Consider the following 16,867-nt stretch of genomic DNA (forward strand, 5'->3'; position numbering starts at 1 on the left):
CTAAAATTAAAAACACAGTAACATGTGTTGGTGACAGAAGTAGGGTTGAAATGGAGACTTTGTTCTGAGAGAGGCCTGAGGATAAGGTCTCCTGAATGTGAACAGATCAATTGAACTACAATGAGAAATTAATTTTTAAAGGAAGGCAGAATTCATGGCAGGAGCCTAGGGCTGAGTGTTTGGAAGACAGGTTTCGGGGCATCTGATGTCAGAGAGGGGCTCCTATATTGAGGTAGGGAGCCAATAGACACTTGAGAATGGGTTCCACCTCCATCAGAAGTTGATAGAGAGCGCCACAAAGAACTCATCGGGATATACAAGCTCGATGGAAGGTAAGTTGTCCACATCTGGGAGGTGCAGCCTAGACATTGCTGCCAGGATGAAATAGTTCATTCTACTTTCTCAGGTGACCAGGGCAGCTTCCACTGGAACCAGGAGCTAGTTTGTAGAGAATGTATCTGGAGCTTTAACTACATCTTAATGACTCTCAACCAATCTTCTTTCTTATTTTTATACTACTTTTTTCTTTTTCATTCTTCTTTCCTTCCTTTCTTTTTTTTGTAATACTGGGTGTGATGGTTTGTATATCCTTGGATCAGGGAGTGGCACCATCTGAAGGTGTGGCCTTGTTGGAATAGGTGTGACCTGGTTGGAATGGGTGTGTCACTGTGAGTGTGGGTATAAGATCCTCACCCTAGTTGCCTGGAAGTCAGTCTTCCACTAGCAGCCTTTGGATGAAGACATAGAACTCTCAGCTCCTCCTGTGCCATGCCTGTCTGGATACTGCCATGCTCCCACCTAGATGATAATGGACTGAACCTCTGAACCTGTAAGCCAGCCCCAATTAAATGTTGTTTTTTTAAAAGACTTGCCTTGGTCATGGTGTCTGTTCACAGCAGTAAAACCCTAACTAAGACACTGGGTATCAATCTCAGGGGCTTGTGCTAGGCAAGTTATCTACTACCATTGAGCTACATCCCTCTCTTTGCTTTTTATTTTTTGAGACAAGGTCTCACCACATAGTCCAGTCTCACCTGAAAGTACAAATCCTCTTGCCCCAGTCTTTGTTTGTTTTTGTTTTTCAAGACAGGGTTTCTCTGTATAGCTGTATAGTCCTGGCTGTCCTGGAACTCACTCTGTAGGCCAGGCTGGCCTTGAACTCAGAAATTGCCTGCCTCTGCCTCTCAAGTGCTGGGATTAAAGGCGTGCGCCACCACTGCCTGGCCTCCCAGTCTCTTCTTTTAAATTTCACATTTTATTATTTTAAATTGTGTGGTTTGGTCAGGGTATGTGTATATTAGTGTAGGTACCTGCAGAAGCTAGAGGAGTTAGATATTCCTGGAACTGGAATTAGAGGTGGTTGTAAGCCCCTGTCAAGCCCAAGTGCTTTGAAAGTATATGCTCTTGACCACTGAACCATTTTTCCAGCCCCCTGCTTCAATCTCTTAACTTGTAGAACTACAGGCATGTGACACCTTTAACAGACTGTAAGTCTTTCTTTAAAAGTATTTTTATTGAAAGTATGTATTCAAGTGTGTGTATGACATATGAACACTTTAGAGGATGCACATGGAGGCCAGAGAAGAGCATTAAATATGTTCCTCTAGTAGTCTACAAGCTTATTCCTTTGATGAAGGGTCTTTCTGGAAGAAAACTTGGAGATCCTCTTTTCAGCTAGGCTGGCAGTCAGCAAGCCCCAGCAATCCTCCAGTCTCTGTTCCATTGGTGCTGAACTTACAGGTATGTGCAGGATCATGCCTGGCTTGTTATGTGGGTGCTGGGATCAGCACTCCAGTCTTCAGGATTGTACAGCAAAGTGCTCTTAGCTTCTGAGCCATCTTCCTAACCCTTCTAAACTCTCAATCTCCTTTAAACAAAGACAAAATCCAGGTGTGGTGGTGCATGAATTTAATGCCAGCACTTGGGAAGTGGAGGCAAGAGGATCAGGAGTTCCAGGCAAGCCTGGGCTGCATGAGACCCTGTCTCAATTAAAATAAAAAAAAAAAAGCATACCTATAAGCCCAGCACTTTGGAGATAAAAGAAAGATGAAGAGTCAGAGGTCTTTGTTTTTAATAGCTGAATAGTATTCCATTGTGTAGATGTGCCATATTTTTCTTTATCCATTCTTCACTTTATTCCTTTGATGAAGGGTCTTTCTGGAAGAAAACTTGGAGATCCTCTTTTCAGCTAGGCTGGCAGTCAGCAAGCCCCAGCAATCCTCCAGTCTAGGGACATCTAGGTTGTTTCTAGCCATTCCCTTAACTCAGCTGTCTTGTCTGCCCTCAGTGGGAGAAGAAGCACCTAACCCTGCAGAGACTTAATGTGCCAGGGTGGGGGGATAGCCAGTGGTGCCTCCACTCTCTCAGAGAAGAAGAGGGGAGATGGAGGAAGGGACTTCTCCAGAGAGAATTTGTGCTGTTGTTTGTTTGTTTGTTTATTGGGTTTTTTTTTTTTTTTTGGTGTTTAGTTTTTCAAAACAGGGTTTTTCTGTGCAGTCCTGGCTATCCTGGAACTCACTCTGAAGACCAGGCTGGCCTCGAACTCAGAAATCGCCTGCCTCTGCCTCCCAAGTGCTGGGATTAAAGGTATGCAGTACCACTGCCTGGCAGAATTTGTGCTGTAATCATTTTCTTTGTGGAGCTTGACTATTAATAAAAAGTGGAAAGACTGTTCTTTATATAAATAAACTTCTCTGGGCGAGTGATGTAACTCAGTGTAGAGTACTTGCCAAGAATATTCTAGGCCCTGGGTTGAATCCCCAGTAAAACATGCACACACACAAATTGACTTCTCCATCTATCACTGGATAATGGGGAAAAATGGTTTACCATATGGGGGTATATGTTGGGAAATGTTCTAGCAGGGGTATTTTCCATATGGACATATCTAAGATCAGAAATGTATCAATGGGGGTCAATCAATAGAAAGTATATATGGATAGATAGGGTTTTATGAATAGAAGAATTTTTATCAGGATTATTAATGAAATAATTATTAGTAGTGGTATTTGTCAGTGACCACATTGGGAGCTTATTGAGGGGACTTGGAAAAATATGGCTGGGGAGGCTTATCATTCCTAACACAAATGGAGAAATATGCTAGTAGGTCACAATTTGTTAGTGGGAAAATTTGCCAACAAAGATTACATCATAGACAGATAGTCATAAAGAGATATTTGTCAGCAAGGGAGGTGACAACAGGTGAGTAATTATTAAGAAAGATATTTGTGGCTGAGGTCCATCAGCAGGCAGTAGATTGCTGCTGAGTGTTTGTAAATAGAGTTGTTTGTTATATCTCTATAGGTTAACTAATGGGGAGGTATTTATGAAATAGTAATAAAATATTATTTCTTAGTGAGGTATTTGTGACAGCAGATTATTTCCTTGAGGAAAAGGGCCTAATCAAAGGAAGAATTTACAAGGGCTTGGAGTTTTAGCTTCTATAGCCTTGGCAAGAGTAGAGATTTTTAAAAGTAGGGATTTGTCCACAATGAGGATTGCACAGTGAGTAACAGTACCTCATTTGTGAGGTTGATTTTCCTCAGAAGTCTTTGAGAATGTTGATACTTGTCAAAGGAGAGATTCACAGATTTGCACAATAGAAAGCAACATATACAGCCGGGCATGGTGGCCCACACCTTTAATCCCAGCACTCAGGGGGCAGAGGCAGACGGATTTCTGAGTTCAAGGCCGCCTGGTCTACAGAGTGAGTTCCAGGACAGCCAAGGCTACACAGAGAAACCCTGTCTCGAAAAACCAAAAAAAAAAAAAAAAAAAAAAAAAAAAGAAAGAAAGAAAAGAAAAGAAAGAAAAAAAGCAACATATAAGCACCATAATATACCCTCCAGAGCTCTTGACTCTAGCTGCATATGTAGCAGAAGATGGCCTAGTTGGCCATCAGTGGAGAGAGAGGCCCATTGGACTTGCAAACTTTATCTGCCTCAGTACAGGGAAACGCCAGGGCCAAGAAGTGGGAATGGGTGGGTGGGGGAGTGGGTGGGGGACTTTTGGGATAGTATTGGAAATGTAAATGAAATAAATACCCAATAAAAAAATGAAAAAAAAAATACTACTACAAAGGAACATATTAAGATCTGTTACATTCTGAGGGAGATTGTCACAATCGTGAATTAAGCTGAGCTTAATTCCAGGGTGCATTAAATTATTGTTACTAATACTATACATCATTTTCAATATTGTTTGTTATTTCTAATATCAAACACAATGTATAGTATTATAATAATCATTATTGATAATTATCCTACTGAAGTTGTACATCCAATTCTATTTACTGTGACTACTTTAAGCACTATTCCTAGCACTGCTTTACGCACTATGCATGTTATTTCATTCATACATCCATTGTTCTAATGAATTAGGCCTGTTTTTATGCCCTTTTGTAGATGCAGAAAATGAAGCACAAACTAGCAATCTGATTTCCCCAAGAATACATGCAAGGAGCAAGATTAGAATGTAGATGATCCAACGTCAGGGTTTATGCCTGAAGTAGAAATTAGGTCACAGTTATTAATATTATATATTTAGTTATTGATATAAATTTTTTATGATATCTTTTTCTACAGGGCTCAGGCTGAGGGTCTAACTCAGGCCTGGTACCTGTTAGGCAAGTGCAGTGACACATCTCCTTCCTGAGAGGTTCATTAGTTTTTGTTGTTTTGTTTTTGAGAAAAGGTCTCACCATGCAGCTCTGGCTGGCCTGGACCTTGTTACATAGACCAGGCTAGACTCAAAATCACAGGGATCCACCTGCCTCTGCCTCCATAGTGTTGGGATTAAAAGCATGTACCACTATACTAACCCTGTCCCCCCCAAAAAAATCTGAAGGGTTAGGACTGGAGAGATGGCTCAGCCTCTGGCTGTTCTGCCAGAGGACCTAAGTTCAATTCCCAGCATCCACATAGCGATTCACAACTGGCCAGAACTCCAGTCCCGGGTGATCTAATGCTGATTCCTTGGGCACAGACACACATGCAGGCAAAACTACACATGCACACAAAATTAAAAACTGAAACAAAAAGGGAGAAAATTACTCTTGCAGGCCTCAGGGACATGGCGTAAATGGGGCTTGAGGAAAAGAAGAAAAGAAAAACATACAGAAACACAGACACACAGACACAGAAAAACTGATTGGATGGTTCAGGCTCTCTGATGGAAAAACCACAGCTCTCTTCCCTCTACCCCCATCTCAGCATGTTCATTATATGTCATTGAACAGAAAGATGGGGTTATTGCAGACAGTTAAACAAGGAGATAGTGTTTATGGTATACAGTTAAATCAAGAAGGCAAGTTTAGCTAATCTTGATAGGATTAGTCTTTACAGGGATAAGTCTTCAGGCCATAAACATGGGGAGAGAGAGCTACAGTGAACATTTTCTGCACACACTCTCAGCATTTCACTCAGACTCCTGAGGAAGGCTTTGCCATCCCTCTGAGCATCACTCAGGGAAGGTTTAGCTACCCCCATAGGGCTGAGACACTGAAGTCCTCGACAATTCATACCTATGTCGGCAGCATACATTTACTCAGAACCTCATTCACTCACTCACCACAGGGCAATTACACTTTATCTGTCAACCCTTACTACTCTAAAGGGTCTGGGTAAGGACTATGATTCCTATTTTATTTATTTATTTATTTATTTATTTATTTATTTATTTATTTATTTATTATATGTAAGTACACTGTAGCTGTCTGTCTTCAGACGCACCAGAAGAGGGCATCAGATCTCATTACGGGTGGTTGTGAGCCACCATGTGGTTGCTGGGATTTGAACTTCGGACCTTTGGAAGAGCAGTCGGGTGCTCTTACCCACTGAGCCATCTCACCAGCCCCTTATTTTTTAAAGAGAAGGACCGAGGGTCAGGAAAGGGACAAATTCCCCAGGTCATCAATTGGACTGGATTAGCAGAGCTGTGACCCTACACATGCACTTAATCTCAGCTGTGATACAAATTTCTCAAAAAAGGTCACAAATGAATACACTGGCTTTTAAATGTGTCCAATGGTTTTTCTAGGAAAGTGATAGGAGATAGAGACTCCCAGAACTATAAATACTGCCAAGAGCTTGTGCCAGGTCTCTGGGGGAAATGACCTTATATACTCTTCTGAACTCTGTGTTCCCTGGGGTGCTTGTCAGCCCTGTCCATGCTGCACTGGTGCCATTGCAATCATTACCAGGGTGTCCCCCAACAAATCTGCAATGCCTGTGTCCTGGTCATGGAGATGAACCACTCTGGAGATGGTTTCAGGGAACAACTTCTGATTTATTGCATTGAGAAACTACTTATATAGTAGAAGCCTATAGACTATGATTAGTTAGAACATTGCCTCAGATTGGACAATGAGCACTCATACCACCAGGATCTCTATACCAAAGAAGCATATTAAAGGAGATGTGGAGAGTACAGACATATCAACAGGCCAGCTACTGGCTACTAACAGTAGTTCAGAATTCAATGATCTGACTTCTGAGAAAATTCAGGAATATAATGTACCACCATGCTTCTTACTTAGAAACAGCGTGGTATGCCAGGTGGCTGACCATCAGGTCATGCTTGCATTTTCTACTACATACTAGGTCTGGATACAGGTCCTACCTGCATGCTTGACAGGTTGGTAGAAGAATGGCTCTCAGTATTTTTATTCTCCCCCTACTACCTTCTGCTTCCTTCCAAGAGCTAAAATAGTTGAGGGTTCTAAGGAACAGGACTGAAGTCAGGGAATCTCATTGGTGTTCAGGGAGCTATTACTAGATTTTGGTGACTGGTCAGAAGCTGCCAAAATCTTTCAAGCACCTGAAGCAATGTCAACAAAGTTCCCAAGGCCAAAACAGGACCTAGACCTCTGTCTTGCAGTTCTACCCATCAGCACAGTGTTTATGCAGACATTGTTGCTGCAGCAAGCATTCCCTTCTCAAGTGAATATGTACCATGTACTCAAAATCTGCCTGTCAGAGCCTGATATAGCTGTCTCCTGTGAGGCTCTGCCAGTGCCTGGCAAATACAGAAGTGGTTGCTCATAGTCATCCATTGGATGGAGCACAAGGTCCCCAATGAAGGAGCCAGAGAAATACTCAGGGAGCTGAAGGAGACTGAAGCCCCAAAGCAGGAACATCAATATGAACTAACCAGTACCCTCAGAGCTCCTTGGAATTATACCACCAATCAAAGAAAACACATGGTGGAACTTGTGGTTTTAGCTATATATGTAGGAGAGGATGGCCTAGTCGATCATCAATAAGAGGAGAGGCCCTAGGTCCTGTGAAGGTTCTATGCCCCAGTATAGGGGAATGCCAAGACCGGGAATGGGAGTGGGTGGGTTGGGGAGCAAGGGGAGTGGGGAGGTGATAGGGGATTTTCAGAGGGGAAACTAGGAAAGGGGATAACATTTGAAATGTAAATAAAGAAAGTATTTAGCCGGGTATGGTGGCACACGCCTTTAATCCCAGCACTTGCGAGGCAGAGGCAGACGAGACGGATTTCTGAGTTCGAGGCCAGCCTGGTCTACAAACAGGCTGTCCTGAGCTCCAGGACAGCCAGGGCTATACAGAGAAACCCTGTTTTGAAAAACCAAAAAAAGAAAAAAAAGTATCTAATTAAAAAAAATCTGTCTGTCATGGTGATACCTGCCTGTATCCCTAAGGTTAAGGATGCTGAGGCAGGAGGATCATGAATTCAAAGCCAGCTTTGGCTACATAACAAGTTTCAGGCTAGTCTGAGCAATATAGGAGATACTGTCTTTTAAAAATTCTGCTCATCCTGATATATAGAGTATAACTTGGGCCTGCATAAGCCTCCTAGCAATGTAAAACACTATAAGGTAAAACTACAGAGACCCTGGGGACCACAATGTACTGTTTGTTTGTTTGTTTGTTTTATAAGTTAGATCAATGAACTACACCCCCCAACCCAAGACGTGTTAATTCTTTTTCTCTGTTCTCTCTCTCTCTCTCTCTCCCCCCCTGCCCCCGCTGTGTGTGTGTGTGTGTGTGTGTATTTGAGAAAGGATCACTGTATGTAAGTCAAGCTAGCTTTAAACTTGTGATCTCTCTGCCTAAGCCTTCCAAGTGCTAGGATTACAGGCAAAGATACCATGCACACCTGCTCTAGCACTGGGTAGTCTGATGGGAGGGAATTGAGGATCCTTTTGTTTACTAAAGAAGACACATTGGAGTTATTTTTTTTAATCACGCAAATTCACGTCAACACAATACTTCGGTGCTCTCTTGAGTGCCTCAATATGAATTTTTGGTTCCCAGGTCAGAAGCTTTATAGTATGGGTTAGGACCCCAGGGCTGGAAGAGGTTGGACAGACCTGGATCCTTCTGTAGGAGCTGGAAATCCTAGAGTTCTGGAGCGATGTTTGTCAGATTTCCCATTCAAATTTTACAGAGAAAAATGATCACGAAATTTGAGGGTCTCATTTTGAGACCTGCATGGTCCTAATTTTAAACCATACATGGGCCTAGAGGATATGGCCTAATATAATAGGGCTGGCTGCTTGCCTAGCATATATAAAGCCTAGGTTCAACCCCTAGTACCACAAAGGAAAAGAAGAACACAAATATATTAAGTACTAATCCCGTGTCTGTGTACAGTGAGTGTTCCCTGCACAGTTGGTCAGAATGAAAGGAACAAGAGGATCAAAACTAGAGGGTTTCCAGCATCACTCATTTGCTCCAGCATACTTCTGGATAGAAGGTCAGCTGTATCCCATTTTCCAGAGTTCCTGGCTAGGTGACATTTCTAGGTCCCCTTCCTTTCGCTTAAGTCAGATTTAGGAAGAACAAAGGCTCGGATGGAACATCTTCATTAGACTACCAGGATAACCCTTGAGGCAAGGAAAGATGTTTACCAATTAATATGAGGGTATTTTTCAACAAATTTGTCAATGGGTAATATCTGTGAATAGGGGAATTTTCATCTGTGGGGTACTTTATTAACTAGAGAAGCTTGGGCAAGTAGGAATTAGAACTTTCTATAGTAGGCATGATCTGGTGGAACATGTCTATTATAATCCCAGGAATGTAAAAACAGAGGCAAGGTGGATTGCAGTAAATTTGAGGTCAGCCTGTCTTAAAATGGGTGGATGGCAAAATAGAGCTGGGGAAATGTCTTAATGGACAAAGCACTTGTCATGCAAGTATGACAACCTGGCACTGAATCTACATCAAGCTGAGCCGTGGTAGCTGACTTGCATTTGTATGTAAACTGGGAGGAGGAGAAAAAAAGAATACCAGGAAAGCTAGCCCGGTGTATGGGTTGAACAATGAGACCCGGTGTCAAAGTAAAGTGTCAAAGTAAAGCGGAGGTCAGACACCCAAGGCTATAATTTGCCTGCCATGGCCTGTATAAACCTTTTCTGATACACACCAGCATATACAGAGAAATAAAAGGAAACAAAAAATTTACTGTAGTAAGATGTCTCTAAGTTTTGAGTAGAGGGAATATTAATTGAATTTTAGTTGATAATGCAAAGTAATGATCATTCCTATTTTGCAGGTTCTCAGTGCTAATTCCAGTGTTGAGATTATTACCAATATATCAAAATTTCTGTAAAGTGTAAAAACTCAACACCTTTTTTGTTTTGTTTTGTTTTGTTTTTCAAGACAGGGGTTCTCTGTGTGGTCCTGGCTGTCCTGAACTTCACAAACTTGCTCTGTAGACTATGCTGGCCTTTATTCCCCCCCCCCTTTTTTTTTCCACTAGAGATTGAACCTAGGGTTTTCTACATACTAGGCATGTGCTACCACTAAGCTACATTTCTAGGCTCCAAACTCAACATTTTGCACCTTTTCCTTTTTCATTGGTTTCTGGAAGCTCCCAATAGGTTATCAGTATCTTAAGCTTGTTCCCAAACACTATACAGAAATATTGCTGCTGTGTGATAGTTCTTTATTTCACCATCTAAGAGAAAGAAAGATGGAGGAAAGGTAGACAGTGTTCAGGCTTCAGCTTTTCCTGGGGGAAGGCTTCAGGTCATCGGGGCCCCAAGGGATCTCCAGGTGCACAAGCCTGGATTCCGTGGCAGGCAAGCAAAGTGACGGCTTTGGTAGTCCTTCTCAGAGCCCATGAGGATCTGATCCGTCCACAAACAGTGAGTATCGCTCTCCAGTTTGCAAGGGATAGCTAAACAGGGAAACACCTAGAAGAGGGGGGAAAAGGCCCATCTCTGAGGATTTCTCTTTCCCTCTGTTTGTTCTCTCTCTTGTATAGAGTCTCAGTCTCTCTCTCTCCTGCCCTCCCCCCCCTCACTCACACACACACACACACACACACACACACACACACACACACCAGGGAGCTCCTAGGAAGGGTTTGTGTTGCCCTACTTGTGCTTAAACCCAAGAAAAGCTTCTCCCATTTGAGGAACAGAAAGCCAGTGTTCTGGAATTGTGATTAGAGAACTGTCACTTGATGTCACTCAGACAGGCCTCCTGAAGAACCGTCCCACAGGGCAGAGAAGTGATAGTATGGGGAACAGTTGGCATGCAGGAAGAGCAAGCATAAGAAAAGGCAGCAAGGAGGGCTGGATAGATGGCTCAGTGGTTAAGAGCACTGAAGGCTCTTCCAGAGGTCCTGAGTTCAATTCCCAGCAATGACATGGTGGCTCACAACCATTTGTAATGGGATCCGATGCCCTCTTGTAAGCTACAGTGTACTTATATACATAAAATAAATAAATCTTTTTTAAAAAGGAAAGGCAGCAAGGCTCTTGGACAATGACTGGGGAGGGGGCTGGTCAGAGGATGTTTGGTGCCACCAGGGAAAAGTTTTGAAATAGTCAGATGGCTGACATGTGTCCCTGTGGATTTGGAGAATAGTCCTTTGAATTCTTGCAGCTTATGCCTGGGGAAGCAAAATCCAATCCAGGGAGGTCAGAAACAGAGAGTGGTGTCTCAGAATAGTCACAAAGGAAAGTTAGACAGACAGGTTCAGGGAACAGGCAGTCCAGAGATAACAAAACAACCAGAATTTCCAAAAGAACAGGCCCAGGGGTGGAGCAACGGCAAGAGAAACCAAAGATAGTGATTGGGTTTGGGCAGCAACTACAACTGCATACAATAGCCAGAGGGAAAAATAAACCATTCCAAGACTTATCTCCTGGAGGAAAACTGGGTCCAGGCACTTACTGTGCACACCCCACAGCCAGCACTATAGGTCTTTGAGAAAGCCCTTTGCTGAGCAAGGCTCAGAGTACGCCAGGGAACCAAGAAGCTGCAGGCACTGATGTGCAAATTTCCGTTCCTTAGGCGGCCTGTAAGAGAAGCAAGAAACCAATTGGCTTTTGGATTGGCTGGGTGGGGTCGGAGTGGTCACCTAATTAGCATTAGGTTACAGACCCTCCCACTCCCATTTCAACCAGGCCCTTTTCCTTTAGAGCCTAACTCCTCCCAGTTGCCAGAAAGCATTTTAGGATGAAGGGATGTGGCCCAAGGTGAAGGGGCGGGACCTCACCCGCGATGAGAAACTCTTCACTGCGGTTCTGGGACTTGTGGACATATCCACAGAGGCTTTCCATGACTGGGGTGTAGGCGTACCGGATATCTGCGGCATTTCCCACAGCGTTGAATCCTTTGAGCATCTGCCCATGAGTGACAAAAAGTATATCTTTTACTGACATAATCCTCCCATTCCACTCTCTTTCCTGATGGCAATAGATCTAAATCACAAGTTTACAGAAAACATCCACACCAACGAAAGGTTAGATGCTTCTATTTTGAGGAGAAGGAAGAGGTTAGGTACAGCTATGGAGGGAGGGAAGGGAAAATACCTTAGTCATCTTGATCTTATAACGCTGGTATAAGGTGGTCTCGTTGATTTCTGGGGGACCCATGAATTTAGCCCTTATGACTAGAGGAAAGGAAGGGGAAATGGGGAATCAAATGGGCAAGCAGCATGAACCCATAGCAGCAAAGCATATATACAGCATAATTCAAATGGCTTCCACATCAGTTGATTCATCTACATATTGTCTATTCTTTTAGGCACTGTTTTAAGCCCTCTTCATATATCCATTTGTTGGCTTACTCAACAAATATTTTGGAGTGCCTGATGCCAGCCACTGTTCAGGGTGTTAGGGAAAGGACAATGACCCAAATACAGGAATCCATTTCCTTATGGAGCTCACATTCAAGCCAGCAGGAGACAGACTAAGCATGGTGGCACAGGCCTGTAACCCTAGCTCTGTCAGAGCCTGATGGAGGATCACTTTACTATGAATTCAAGACTAGTCTAGACAATTTAGTGAGAACCTGTTTAAAATAAAAAATTCACAAAAAAAAAAAGGTTTGTTGTTGTATCTCAATTGTGCAGTATTTGCCTAGGTCCTAGGTTCAATCCCTGGTACCAAGGGGAAAAAGAAAAAAAGGTATGTGGATTGTTACAGGCTATTAAGTGTGTTAGAAAATTAGAATAGGGGAGGGGTTGACAGATATTCTTTGCTTGACCACAATTTACTCAGGCTCATTAACCTTCTTCCAAGCTCGTTAGTACAGTTTCTCTTTAAAATCCACTTGTAGTGAAGTATCCTAAATTAGGTTAGTGAAAACACCCACCCTCATCTGAGTCTCCTCAGTATGTGATGGGGCCACCAGATGATTATACTAGCCAGTTTTCAAGAGTCCTAAACTGGGTGTGATGGCACAGACCTGCAATCTCAGCACTTGGATGACTGAGTGGGAAGGATCAGGGGTTCAAGGCCAGCCTGGGTTATATAGTGAGACCTAGTCTCAAAAACAAAAAGTAAGCTTATAGGCTAGAGAGATGACTTAATGGTTAAGAGCACTTGCTGCTCTTTGAGGTCCCAAGTTTAGTTCCCAGAATCCACATAGGGTAGCTCACAACCATTCATAACTCCAGCTCCAGGGGATTTGATGCCTTGAGGACCCCACAGGCACCTGCACACCACACATGGAATACACACAAACATACACATAAATAAAAATAATCTTTTTGAATGGATTTAGCCTGAATCCTCTTGCCTTTGATATTTCTTCTCAGTGGTTTCCCATTCACCAACTCCCAAACTGTTCCTTGGCCATGCCCATGTAATGTTGAGAGTTAATCTATCTTCCCCCCACCCTCGCCCCCAATTTCTTGGCAAATTCTAATTGTCATGGTCCTGAATGAAGTCTGCCTGTCTGTGTCCTAAGAAGTGCCATTAACAGCATATTTAACAAAGGTTCAGGAGTACTATGTGGCTGGCATTAAATTTAAAATTAAAGAAAAGTAGGCAAGCACCCCAGTAAGATGACTTTTAAGGCAGCCACCCATGTAGATAACTACAGAAAAGCATGTACATAGTGCTGGGAGCAGCCAGCACAAAGGTAAAAGGATGTCAGTGTGGCAAAAGCAGATGTATGAAAAGGTAAGTAGACCTGTCCTAGAGACAACTGCCATAATGAATCCTATTGGACTAAGAGGGACAGAAAGGGGGCCAGACTCACCCAGGTCCGAGCTGCAGAAGGCTGTCTGTGGGTGGGGTGGGGCACAGCTACAGGCCTTACTGGAAGCTATCAGTGATAGCAACAAAAGGATGCCAGATGCCAGAGATGCAAAGGGGGCCATCGTGGTATCTGCTGGTAAAGAGTAGGTGTTAATAGGTTCCCAGACCAACGGCTTACATGGCCATTGGTCCTAGGGAGATTCGGGACCTCTTTAGGTTAGAGAATGGAGTTGTGGCAGTTGGTGAAAAAGGGAGCTGAGAACTTTGAGAATTTAACAGAATTGGGAAAATCTGACATTTGTGTAGTGATGAATTTGGAGTTTGGGAAACTGGAGAAATATAGTGAGGAATTAGGGCTATTAAAATATAATGGGCTGAGGATTTCAGAGATATGGGGGGTTAGAACAGGTTTGGGGTTTTAGGGAGCTGGTGAAAATGGGGGCTAAGGGTCTTGGGGAATTTGGAGGTTTACAGCAATGGTAATGCTTGAGGAATTTGTAGGCAGAAGAACTGTTGAAGTTCCAGGAACCAGACATGGCAAAGAGAACAGGGGAGTTACCAAGGAACCATAAGGATTGAGGGACAGGCAAGTTGGGAAGTCTTTAAGGTATTAAAGGCTTGTGGGTTTGGAGCACTTAGCAAGGGCATGAAGGAGTCTGGAGAGTCCAGCTTGGGACGATCATTCCAGACCCTTTCCCGTTATATTCCCCTTTGGCTAACTAGGGATCCTGATACCTGCAAGCCAAGTGAGCAGTTAGTCTGGCAAGGGCTGCATGAGCCGCACCAACACAGGCTCCAGGCAAGCCACAGTTCTGCCAGGACACCCGGCTCCCACTTACCTCTGGTGTGTCTCTAGGAGCCCCGATCTGCGATGATGGCGGCAGGGACTGCACGGTGGAGAATAAATGTCCATGCGAAGGGCGGAGTTGGCGGGGAAATCACTGCCTCCAGGCTTCCTGGACGCATTACTCATCCACCCACCGCTGGAGTCAAAGCCTAGGGGCGGGCCCCAGGATAAACCCAAAGATACTCCCTCCTCTGCCAGCCAGCCCACTGCGCCCCCTTCCCCCAGCTCCACGTCATGCACATTCCTTCCTGGCGGCCTTGAAGGGCAGAAGAGAGAGCGCCTAAAGCTTTGTGCCTCTCAGGTTTCCCATATTCCCCAAACTTCCTATGGCTGAAGCCAATAACTTCTTTCCCACGCCTTTCATCTACTATGTAACAATCTCACAAGAAAGGCATTCCTGTGGATCTGGAATTCTGGTGAGGGGTGTCAGAGGGTGACAAACTAGAAAAGCAGTTGAGGGACATGACATGGGAGAAGAGGCACAAATACATAGTGGTAAAATTGATACACTGAGAGTGTCTATGACTTATCCAAGATAGCAGTTGAGTCTGGCAGAACTGGGAGGGAACTGAGGATGCATGCAGACAGAGCCTAGGTACCCCAAACCTTGCTGTGGCTGCACACACCAGTGAGGATATTTGAAGATATCATCAGCTATAAGAGACCCTGTCTTAAACAGAAACAAGACCAAACAGGCAAACAACTGAAGTAAAGAACTTTGTTAGTGTCTCAGGATAAAACAGGGATTTAAACCTAGGCTTCCTGACCCTGGAGTCCTAACTCAGGCAGGACACAATCTTGACAAGCAGGGAATGATGTGGTGAGCATGGGTGGTGGTGGTGGTGAATGATGGTAAAAGAAGTTAGTGAGTCAGTAGAAAAACCATCCCTACTCCATCCTGCCCTGCCCCTTCCCCAACCAACCAGCCCACACCCCTTGTGGGGATGGGATGAGGCAACTGCTGCCCACCAGCTTCCTGATGATGCAGGAATATTCCCTGGGGTCCTGTGGAAGGGTTCTATGGACTGATTAGCATCTTCAATTAATATAGGGAGGAAAGACCAATAATAATGACAATGGTTGTAATCGCAGCAGGCAAGCTGGTCCAGAAAATTAGAGGGTACATAGTCTATACAGTGAGTTCTAGGACAGCCAGAGATACATAGTGAGAACCTGTGACACAGATAGAGAGACAGAGAGAATATGGTAGTGGTGATCACAGCTACTTACTGAATGCTTACTGTACATCATTACTAAGGTCTTTATGTAAATTTACTTTAGCTAATTAAATTTTATTAACTTAGGTAGATTGGTCCAGAAACCACAGGACACAAAAACCTCCTGCCAGCAGTCAACAGAGTACTATGTACAATACACTGTTTTAAAGGGTTTTTTTACACTCTGTGTGTGTGTGTGTGTGTGTGTGTGTGTGTGTGTCATGACATGCTTGTATTGCTTTGCAGGGGCCAATCCTCTCCTTCTCTGTGGGTTCTAGGGCTCAAACTCAGGTTATCAGGCATGGAGGCAGCAAGCACCTTTATCTGATGGGCCATATTGCCAGCTCAGAAATTTTGTTTGTTTGTTTGCCATTGTCCTCCTTGTTCCTTAATGTTAATTAATGAAGAGGTATTAAATCAATAACAACAATAATAGCAACCAACTCTTTGAAGATGCAGGTTTACTCTATGTGTATACTAAGATTTTCTTTTCTCTGAAATAATTCACTTATTCTTCCCAACATATCTGTGAGATATGATTCATATTTTTACTATTTAGTAAGAAAACAGAGACAGAAAGGAGTCAAATGGCCTGTCCAGGAAAGATGGTGAAGAAATTACTGTGGTGGTGGGAGGAGGTACAGAGAAAAGGAGAAAGGGAAGGAAACCAAAATTTTCAACCATCTGATTGTGAAAGTGAGGAGAAAGTGAGACGGGGGCTGAGTAACTAGGCGGCAGGACTGAGGAGACGTAAAGACAGGGAAAGTCCTGTCTCGCCTCTTCTCTGACCCTGCTTCTGACGACAGCTCTTTAACTATGAAACCTGAGTCAGCACAGTTTTGCCAGCTGTTTACACTGAGGATTCAGATTATTGTACAGGTTTGGAATGGAGTGGGGTGGACATCACAGAGGAATGTTTAGCCTGTGACTATCTGCTAAACTGGATAGGTGTGAGGTTCCCATAGTGATCTGCTGTCATGTGTAAATACCTGATGATACCCAGAGTATCAAGTGCTGGAGCTTGATTATTGCCCTCTGGAAACTGAGGCCCAGAAAGACAGTACCTGCCTGGGTTGTTTTTTTTTTTTTTTTATGGCTTTGGGAAGAATAAAGGCCAAGATAGCAGGCTAAAGCTCCCCAGGAAGTCCCAAGGCTCCTGTATACACATATGACAGGCACACACTTAGATGCACCCACAGTGTTCAAGCTCATGAACAGAGGAAGCAAAGTAGGTTTGGGAAAATGATCCACAATGCTCAGCAGATGGGAATAGATATTCTTGTATATGAACAGCTCTGTCATGTATCTGTGCCTCAAGGGGTGGTTTATGTCCCT

The 16,867-nt window shown here is 43.6% G+C and overlaps 2 protein-coding genes across 3 annotated transcripts in view; one reads left to right on the forward strand and one right to left on the reverse strand.

Moving 5' to 3' along the window:
• The window catches only part of Syn1 (synapsin I), a 60,417-nt gene that overhangs the window by 36,104 nt on the left and 7,446 nt on the right, over positions 1-16,867 (forward strand). The gene's annotated exons all lie outside the window — the stretch shown is intronic.
• On the reverse strand, positions 9,899-14,451 carry Timp1 (TIMP metallopeptidase inhibitor 1). The gene is made up of 6 exons (XM_021154124.3): positions 14,308-14,451; positions 13,470-13,598; positions 11,795-11,874; positions 11,479-11,605; positions 11,154-11,278; positions 9,899-10,165 (listed from the first exon to the last, which is right to left on the reverse strand). The coding sequence occupies exons 2-6, from the start codon at positions 13,588-13,590 to the stop codon at positions 9,995-9,997; spliced, it is 624 nt and encodes a 207-aa protein (XP_021009783.1). The 5' UTR covers positions 13,591-13,598; positions 14,308-14,451; the 3' UTR covers positions 9,899-9,994.

The sequence above is a fragment of the Mus caroli genome, unplaced genomic scaffold (genome assembly GCF_978045245.1).
Source record: "Mus caroli unplaced genomic scaffold, Mus_caroli_1 scaffold_5, whole genome shotgun sequence".
NCBI classification, from domain to species: Eukaryota; Metazoa; Chordata; class Mammalia; order Rodentia; family Muridae; genus Mus; species Mus caroli.

What these genes read in the sequence shown, in the direction of transcription:
- Timp1 (XM_021154124.3), bottom strand. Translation starts at nt 13,590, where the DNA reads ATGGCCCCCTTTGCATCTCTGGCATCTGGCATCCTTTTGTTGCTATCA. An exon ending in CTTCTGCAGCTCGGACCTGG is followed by an intron (nt 11,875 to 13,469) that starts GTGAGTCTGGCC and finishes CCTTTCCTCTAG; the next exon opens with TCATAAGGGCTAAATTCATG. An exon ending in CTGGCTGTGGGGTGTGCACA is followed by an intron (nt 10,166 to 11,153) that starts GTAAGTGCCTGG and finishes CCCCTCTTCTAG; the next exon opens with GTGTTTCCCTGTTTAGCTAT.